The sequence below is a fragment of the Prionailurus viverrinus genome, chromosome A2 (genome assembly GCF_022837055.1).
Source record: "Prionailurus viverrinus isolate Anna chromosome A2, UM_Priviv_1.0, whole genome shotgun sequence".
Taxonomy (NCBI): domain Eukaryota; kingdom Metazoa; phylum Chordata; class Mammalia; order Carnivora; family Felidae; genus Prionailurus; species Prionailurus viverrinus.
In genome coordinates, this window is record NC_062562.1 from 122,701,961 (window position 1) to 122,711,260 (window position 9,300).

Here is a 9,300-nt window from a genome sequence, read left to right on the forward strand (position 1 = left end):
TTATTATTATTGCCTTAGCAGCCCGGTATGACCGGTGTGACCTCAGGCAGAACCTCATGTCCCTGACTATGAAATGATTGGGTTGGGATGGAGGATGATGTGGACGATACTGAGGCCCCGTGGCTCTGACTGCCTGAGATCCAGGGGGCTCGCCTGCAGCCTAGGGGTGCTGCCCACCTGCCCGCAAGTGAGCCTTGACTGGAGCCCCATTCCCAGTGGAGACCCCAGAGAGGGGATGCGGGAGATGTTGGGAATCCTCATGACGCCCCATCCATTCATCTGTCTGTTCATCCGTCCACCTGCCTGCCCACCAAGCCAGGCACAAAGCATTCTTGTGGGGTCATGTGCTGGCTTTTCTTTCGTCGGGAGGATTAAAGGCCCATGCAGGTCGCTTTCCTTTCATGTACAAAGGGCCACTCATTCCAGGTGATGAGAGAAGAGCGGCAGTGGAAAAAGGAGGTGACACTGGCCTTGGCACCCTCTGCAGGACCGGGTGGGAGGCCACGGGGCATCCTTCCTGCAGGTGAGCCTGCCAAGCAGGGCTGTGGACCGCACCCTAGGCACAGGCTCCGCCCACCTCCCCCGCCCTGAGGACCTCCATCTGTCTCTCTATCCTTCCTGGGGTCTGGGCTTGGGGAGCATCACCGGGACCTCTCCAGCTACCCCATCTAGAAAAACTCCTCTTCCCCCAAGAATGGTTCCACTGCAGGACTCACCCATACCTCCCATGGGCCCAGCGGTTGGACTTTTCTGGGCTCAGCCCTAGTTGTCCAGTGCTCAACAATAACTCGGAGCTCTGGTCCATCAGGGAGCTCAGGCCAGAGCCATCTGAGTGTGAGCGCAGGCCCAGAGTGCCTCTTCCCCTTCCGTCAGCTGTCCCCTTCTCCCAGGACCCCACCCACCCCAGCTCTAGTGGTGCGCCATGGAACGAAACAGTGAAATGATGAGGAAACTGGGAACACTGCCTGCAGCCAGGAGTGAGCCCTTGGCCTGGGGTGTAAGGTCCAGGCTGAGTCCCTGCCCTTCCCTTTTCTGTCCCTGTTCACTGTCAGGGCATGGGGGTTGGGCAAGGCATCTAGCCGTGTTTCCTAGTCCTTGTCTCAGGTCAAAAAATCACATTTGTGTAGCACACATTGTATAGCACACAGCACTGGCCTGGGGACTCTGGTTGGCCCAGCCCCTACCCAGCCCCTTGATGGATGTGTGGATCAATGCTCTGACACACCCGTACCCATCTCTGGTTCACCCATTGGGAAGATTTGCTCTAGGGTGTGATCCTCAGGCTTTAGCAGGCATCCCTGGAGGGTGTGATCAGCGGGTCCTACCCCCAGGGGTTCTGGTTCAGGAGATCTAGGTAGGGCCTGGGAATGTGCATATCTGGGGAGTTCCCAGGAATTGCTGGCACTGCTTGCCCCGGACTACACTTTGAGAACTTCTGGTGCCCGGTGAGGGTAGCACCTATCCCTCCGTTGCCCTTCCTGGCTGCCTTGTGAGTCAGATGTCAAGTCAAGTGCTGACCCTCTATCTGGCCTGCTGTAACACGCTGGCCCAGGGGTCCTTTCTTCCTGACTGTGGGCTGCCCCCTCCCCCTCCCTCTCCCCCTCCCCCAGGTGTGAGCATCCATCCTGTGCCTACTGCTTCCCCTGTCACTTGTCCCACCGTGGCGGGTCCACCTGGGCAGTTAATGCGGTGAGGTTTCTCCCAGTACTAGAAGCTGAGTGGGTGAGTGAATGGTGGGAATGCTGGCTTCCTCCCGCCCCCCCCCCCCCCCCCAACCAAAGTAGCCATCAGATAACATACCACTATAATGGGAAACAGCAGGCCTAGCCTCCTGGAATCCTGTTCCGAGGGGTTGGATTACAAAGGCTTTGCGTCTTGTTTTCATCCCAGATTCTCAAACAGCTCAAAGGGAGAAACTTGGGAAAGTGGCCTTCAAGGTCAGTGAAGACCCTGGGGAGAAAAGGCCCTGTCTCTTGGGGGATGAGCCCTGCTTCCCACAGGAGGTCCCCACCCTGACAGGAAGGGGGTATCTGTGGCGCCATGGCCTGAAGTCAGGCCACGTCTCAGGTCATTACCACAGGACCACAGGAGGGACCAGACCTGTGGGCCCATCACTTCAACTTCATGGAACTTCTGGGCTGGACTCCATGGAAGAAACAGCCAGATAAGACTGGATTCTTGCTCTCAGAGAGTTCACCATTGAATAGAAGTTCATGATCGACCCTGTCCTAATCCAGGGAGAGATGTGCTGGCTACCCTTAAACCCAGCTCTGTTGCCCCATAAGGACCTCTGATGCTCACCCGGGCCAGCACCGAGGACACCACACATCTGGCCCATCTGGCAACTTGCCAAGATCCACAGAAAGGCCCTTGAACACCACCTGATGTGGGCCTTCCTTTCACAGATGGGGGTCTCCAGAGTGGAGGTCTGTGCCCCAGGTCATACCTCGAGTCACAGACAACCCAGGTCCTGGAGCTTAGGCCCGTGCTGTCCCAGCCCTGGGGAAGGTCACAGAGCGGGCAGTGTGATTTCCCGCCACCTGGCTTTGTTGCCACAGCGACATTGCACAAGACCAGACTGTCAGCTTTGCCTTCGGGGAAGAGGATCCTAAGTCGAACTATCCCAGGTCCTGCGCCACCTCTGCTCTCAAGTGTGACTCGCATCCCGGCCTCAGGAAGTCTCCCGTTGCCGCCACTCGTGTCAGGAATGTAGGGTCTGTCCTCCACGCTCCCATTCCCGCTGTTCTGTAACCATCTCAGCAAAACCAGACTCATTTATGGTCATTTCCAAACAAGTTGCACAGAATGACCTCTCGAGCTTCCAGCCTAGCTAGAGCGGGAGAAAATGAAACAGTTGTCAATAGTCCAGAGGAAAGAGGAAAGAACTCATAACCAGGGCCTGGGGCTGGGCCACAGATGTTTCTATTTGGAGGCTCAGACAAGAAATTGAAAATATAATTTCAGTTGGGAACAGTGCCTTCCAGGGGCTGGAGCTGAGTGCCCAACTCCCTCAGCTGTGTCCCCACCTGCCTGGGGGCCTGTGCCAGTCTTCACGCCTCTGCGGACACCCTTCTTGCTCAGGTGCCCTCTTCATAGTGGCTCTCACCCATCAAAGGAGGGTTCCCTGGGTGCTCCCACGGCCCCAGCTGCCCCTTCTGATTCCCTGTCATGCAACCTGCACACACCCTTGCCCATTGTGTCCTTGTGGTTGGGTTCACAGAATACTCAACATCATGATGCAAGGGAGGAGTACATAATGGGACTCTGGAGACCTCAGTTGAGTCCTGGCTCTGCTGCTGTCACCTTGTATGACCTCCAGGAGGGTTGGTTCTGCTCCAGACCTCAGTTTCCCCATCTCTTGATTGGGTATAAGGATCCCTTTCCTTTGGAGACCATAGGGGCTCATGTGTGTGGGGGGGTGTGGGGAGGAGGAACAATCGGGAAGAAACAGAGGGGGAGGGACAAGAGAGGACGAGGTCCGTGGGCAGGGCTTTGTGACTGCCTGGGTCAAAGGCAAGGGAGAGTGCAGTGTGCACGAAGACTAAGGTTTCCCCACCAGGCGCCCAGGGCTTCAGAAAAAGCAGCTGCCATGGAGGAGTGTGTTCATTTAACGGCACCCCAGCAGCCTGTGCTTTGGCACTGAGAGGCCTTGGAGGGCACAGAGGCGAGTGATACCAGCTCTGCCCTTGAGGGGCTTCTAGTCTAGTGGTGGGGGGAGACCCCATGATAACATGGTGCTGAGAAAGGACCCCCAAGCTCAGGCTGCTTGGGGTCAGAGAACACTTCTGGAAGGAGGAGTCCTGGATCTGATCCTGAAGAATGGGGGGCGGGGATGAGGGATGGTTATTCCAGGTGGAGGGCACAGCACAGGCCAAGGCGCACAGGTGAGAGCCAGCCTATGGGGCTCATTCCACAGTGCTCTGGCTCCCAGTGGCTGGGGCACAGGAAGGGGAACTTGCCCACAGGATGCTTGTCTGGAAATCCACAGTGAGTAAGAGGAATTCCGTGGTATATTTCTACTGGTCAGCTCTGGGGGCTTTAAAGCCAGGTCTGTCCTCTTCTTCTTGCTGCTACAGGCTTTATTAGGTGTCCTCCCTAGAACCCCCTGCTGAAATACACTAGTGTCATCAATGCTGAAAATCAGGGTGGGGAGGCAGGTACCTGCTGCTCTTCTATAGGGATGGCCCATGGGAGGCGAGGGCCTCATTTGTGGCCATGAGGTGGGCCCTCTCTGTGATGCTGAGCCTCCCTGAGCTCCAGGGACCACAGCATCTTCACTGAGCTCAACCCCTAAGCCAGTGGTCCTCGCCAGGTGATTGCATGCCCCGGGGAATATTTGGCAATGTCTGGAGACATTTTTGGGTATCACGGCTGGGGAAGAGGGTGCTAAACATCCCAGAATGCACATGACAAGCCCCCACAACAAAATCACCTAGCCCACAATGTCAGTGGTCCAAGGCCCAGCAAGCCTGCTATAAACTCTCACTCTTACGTCCTGAATTAACACTGGATGAGTGAGCTGGGATTCTGCCTGCTGCGCTGTCTGTGGTTCCATTTCATCCCTCCCCTTTCTCTGCTAGTCCCTAATTGCATATGCAGAGCTCTGTTTAAGGTCCTTGTAATTGACCGTGGACTTTCCTGCTGGGCAACCATTCATCCCCACACAAACACAGTATCCTGTGTCTTCAGCCCTTGCCTTTGAAAAACATTTCTGATTTTCTAGCAATTCTGAACTGCTTTTCTCTGGCGCTTCTAATGCTCTCCCCACTATTGGCCCCTGTTGGCTGGGCTGCAGTGAGTTAGTTAACCTCTGTAAAAAGCCTCAAAACTAAACATAACCCCCCCCCCCGCCCCCCCGAACTGTAAGACTCGGTGACCATTGTTGTGGCGTGCCCAGTAGCAGACAAATGTGACCCTGCATTGAGGCCAAACCCCATGTTGCCAGGATCGGAGATATTTGCAGATTGGGAGCTCCTAGGAGGGACCTCTCTCTGCTCATCAGAGTCAGGGGTGAAGACTGGGAGGGATGGCGAGGGTTGTGGAGAAGGGCTGCGGGGGCCAGGCTGAGGGTAGGTCTTCTAGGGATATAAGAAGTCTGGTGTACTTTTGACTCCCCCACCTCCATGCCCATTCTTGCCACGACTAGGGCAAGGAACCATTGTGGTCTGGGCAATAGTTTCACCTTCACAATCTGGGTCTGTGATGCCTGCCTGGAGTGAGGCTGTGGGTGGAGCGTTGCTCTCCTCCACACCTCGTTTCTGCCGCCTCCTGGGGGGGGTCTGGATTCAGGGTGTGTCCCTAGTGTCCAAGGCTTTGATAAGAAACTTACAGAGGCTGATGCTTACCTATAAATCTTAATGGAACAATAAAAGCTTTTTCCTGACATGCTTCAAAACTGCACGTATGATGAACAGAGAAAGAAAACTGAAAATCTCAAGTTGCATGGTAAAATCAATTAAGCCCCGAGTCGTGTTGCTGCGGATGGTTGAAGTACTCGTAACCCACTTGGCGCAATAGGTCAGCCTAGTCCCTTGGAGCCTGTGATCAGCACACAGCTTTCCCGCAGCCTGCTCAGTTGTGCAGGTGAGAGCTGCATCCATCATTGCTACTGACTGGACCTATAGGGGCTACCCTGGGGCATCATCGACTCCAGTCCCAAACAGCACAGGCATTGGGTGCTGACTACCTAGGAGTGGCCTGACCTCTCCCAGTCATGTTGAAGAGTCTCCAGATGCAGTCCCAGTACTTCTTCAAGCAGTGATTGGATGCTATGATGCTGATGGAGTCCCATCAGAGTGGCTCAACCCCAGACCACCTAATAGATTCCTCTGGATCTGCCCCAGTGCTGACACATAGCAGCTCAAAAAATCTAAAGCACCCAGACACCACAGAATCACTGAATGCCCCCACAGCCAAAGGAACGAGTGGTACCGACCGTTTCGATTCACGTGACGTGATCGACGATGAGCAAGAGGTAGGGTCGGTGGACGAGCACAAGAGGGTTGTGTGTGTCATCACAGGTAATGTTTGGAATGTGTCTTGCTGAGGTAGGTCTTCCAATAATTAGTCTTGAGAAAAGACCTCTTCTAGAAATGTGTGCAAACTTTTTTGCACATCTAGACCCACTTCTGAGCATTTGTGACCAGATGGATCCCAGGGATCGAACGGTTCGGCTGGTGAGAGGCACCTCCCTGCCTTTCATACAGGAGGGACAGGGTTGGCTGTGAAAAAACCAGCCAACCCCATTTTGGGTGGGCTCTCTCAGCATCATAGGGCATTATCAACAATAATGAAGAGCACGCAGAGCTAGATTTGAAGGACGGGTTTGCTAAAGCAGTGTAACAGTCATGGCTTGGCACGTTTTCTGCCATTATCCACCATTTCAGCCTTCTATGCCAAGCATTGTAATGAAAAGATGCAATTCGGCATTCCTGTATAGACTGGATAAGAAGTTCTGGGGACATCGACCGGCATGTGCCACACAAGGCAGGGCTGTGTCTCGTGTCTAGACTGTGACGAGCACTATATTCTCAGATTCCGTCTGTCCTCACAGTGTGCTGGGTGAAGCTAGGAGAACAAAGGGATAGTAATCATTCCAAAACAGACGATGTGCAAATATCTCCCACACTAAACCTTTCCACGGGAACAAGACACACAGAATTACCACTAAGATTTTTTTTCTCTTCACATGACAAATCTTTTTGCCCATTTGAAGAGGAATGGGCTGGTGTAAAGTGTGCAAAACACTCAACAGAGGAAAATCCAGTCTTACAGATACCAAGAGGCTGCCCGTAGTCAAGAGGAAAGTAATCTCACTGCCTGGGGAGGGCCGTCCCTCCCCACCTAAAAACCAGAGCCATTGATGTGGCAATTGAAGCAAGGCACACACATGAAGAAAGACAAAGAGAGGAAGCCTGAGGAAGGGAGGAGGAAGAAATTCAGAGGGCGTCTGGGTTATTCATGCAGGCGGAGAAGGTTGGGTTTACAGCCAACGGCTACCGAAACCTCTTGGTGCGTCTAAGCATTCTATCGGGAAGTCTAACAGGCTTCCTTCTGGAGAACCCGTTCACTCTCTGGTTGTAGTTCCCATCTCAGCGATACTGGACTTTGCAATGCAGATGTGCAATTAAAGCGAGAAAAGCTTCCTTTTTTTTTTTTTTTTTAACCCTCCTCTGTTGGCAGTTAAGATTTTGACTTCAGTTGGAAGACAGACTTCAGGTTTTGAAAATGTCTGCTCTCTCCTCAAGCCCCACACTGTGAAAAGCATTTCTAGACCCCAGTTCCCAAAGTCTGCACCCTAGGACTGCTGTTGAGGTGTGCAACACCTGCTTCTTAGTTCATATAACCTTAGGATGTATGTATATGTGTAATACAGCCAGTGCCAGAACTTGCAGAAATATCCCATCCACTGTTTTAGAACACTAGGGTGCCATGTATTAAAATCAAGTGTTGGGATGTTTTGTGGTCTCACCTCCAATAATTCTGATTTTGGAATTGAACTAGTATTAAATTGTATCCAGCCCTGGGCTACAGTAAAATTATACTCACTGCTTTTTTTTTTTTGAATGTTTGTTATTTATTTTGAGAGAGAGAAAGCATGCATGATCGGAGGAGGGGTTAAAGAGAAGGGGAGAGGGAGAATCCCTGGCAGGCTCTGCGTCATCAGCACAGAGCCTGATGTGGGGCTCAAACCCCTGAACCGGGAGATCATGACCTGAGTCAAAATCAAGAGTTGGATGCTTAACTGACTGAGCCACCCATGCACCCCAGTACTCACTGCTTCTTAAGGCTTCATGAAGTAATTTTTAAAAATGCAAGTCTGTGTTTTACCGAGCTGCTCACAGCCTTCTACTGGCTTCCGGTGGCTCTTAGAGCAAAGCCCAGATTCCTTCGAGGCTTTCAGGTCCTGTGCTGTGTGCCACCTTACCTGCTTCCCACCCTCTGCCCCCACCCCTCTCCCTCCTTCTCTGGGACAACACTCCAGGCTTCTCCCATATCTCGGTCTTACCATGTGCTTTAAAGTGTCACCATCAGTACCCCTGGAAGGTGGCCAGATCCACGCATGTGAATCACCTACTTGCATCAGCTGAGGGCCCTCCAGTGCCAGGCACGGATGAGGTTCTCAGTAGACCCTTGTGGGATGAATGAATGAATGAATGAACAAATGACCTGTCGCCTCTGTCTTCTCCATGGCTCTCTGGGGTCCGAGGTATATTTGTGTTTCACAAGGGCCTGGTGTGTAGGTTCGTGTGTGAATGTGGAGAGGCGAGGTAGGGAGGGTGGAACCAGAGATCCTCAAAGCCCCTGAGACAGGAACTTCAGGTGAGTGAGGACAAGAGGCAGCTCCTCTGTGGGCCCCTGCAGCTCTAACTCTGTATCTGTCACTCTGCATAGGTGGAAGGGGGCATCGGTGAACTGGAACGGCTCCGACCCCATCCTGTGACCTTTCCTGTGGGTAAGCCTATGGCTCCACCACTCATCACTGGGGGTGACAGCTGAGCCCCAGGCCTCAGGGACAAGTCCTTCAGAAGAGCGTCCCTCCTGTCTGGACCAGCAATGCTCCAGAAGTGTCCAGAACCTCCCTGCCCCTTCCATGAAGGGCCCCCAGGACGGTGATGAGGGCCCAGCGTGCTGCTACGTGGCTTCCTCTCAGCTGAGCCGTGACTGCCAAGGATTGGACCGCCTCTGCCACTTTTTGTCTGCATCCCTCCCTTGCACCCCGCTGGGCCGCCTATCCCCTCATCAAGCCTGTGATATGGTCAGCCCGGGGACCCCGGGTTCATTATTTCTGGTAGTTGGCTTTTTATAAAGCAGAAGTCAAACCCTTGCTAAGGACAGAGAGAGACTCATTCATTCTGTGATGGCGAAGGAAGCATGAGGTCTGCGTCGTTCATGGCTAGGGTGGGAACAGTGATGGCAGAGGGGCCCCAGAGCCCTGGAGATATCACCTAACAAGGGTCTGTGCAGGCAGGTGGTCCAGTAGGGTCCCTGGCTGAGCTTCTGGTCTAGCCTGTCTTCTACTGATCAGCCTCAGGTCTAAAGCACCAGTGTAAGCCCTGCTGACCAGAAACAACTCAGGTCCCCTAGAACCTGTCTCAGGGCAGACCCAGATCCCTGGGAGATCCCGGGAGGATGGTCATGTGGACCTGGCGGGTAGGCTGCACCCGGCCAAGTGGATATGGGGGGAAGAACCTTCTAGGGAGGGACCTCTTGGCCACAGAGGGCAATAAGATGGGGATGAGCAGAGGGAGCGGGGGGAGTCTCCCCCATGTGGCTGCCACAGAGCCCCTTGTGAAGAGA

At 53.6% G+C, this 9,300-nt stretch overlaps 1 protein-coding gene and 1 pseudogene across 2 annotated transcripts in view; both read left to right on the plus strand.

Moving 5' to 3' along the window:
* Positions 1 to 8,835, plus strand: part of MINDY4 (MINDY lysine 48 deubiquitinase 4) — a 110,734-nt gene extending 101,899 nt beyond the window's left edge. The window contains exon 18 of one of the 2 annotated variants that reach the window (XM_047849776.1): positions 1,891 to 3,328. In XM_047849776.1, coding sequence (XP_047705732.1) covers positions 1,891 to 1,945 — 55 coding nt within the window. In that variant the 3' untranslated portion in view covers positions 1,946 to 3,328. Of the gene's footprint in view, positions 1 to 1,890; positions 3,329 to 8,394 lie in introns of those variants that run through there. The other variant, XM_047849775.1, reaches the window with a different exon arrangement.
* On the plus strand, positions 5,027 to 7,591 carry LOC125161127 (oxysterol-binding protein-related protein 9-like; annotated as a pseudogene).
* Positions 8,836 to 9,300: the final 465 nt, after the last annotated feature.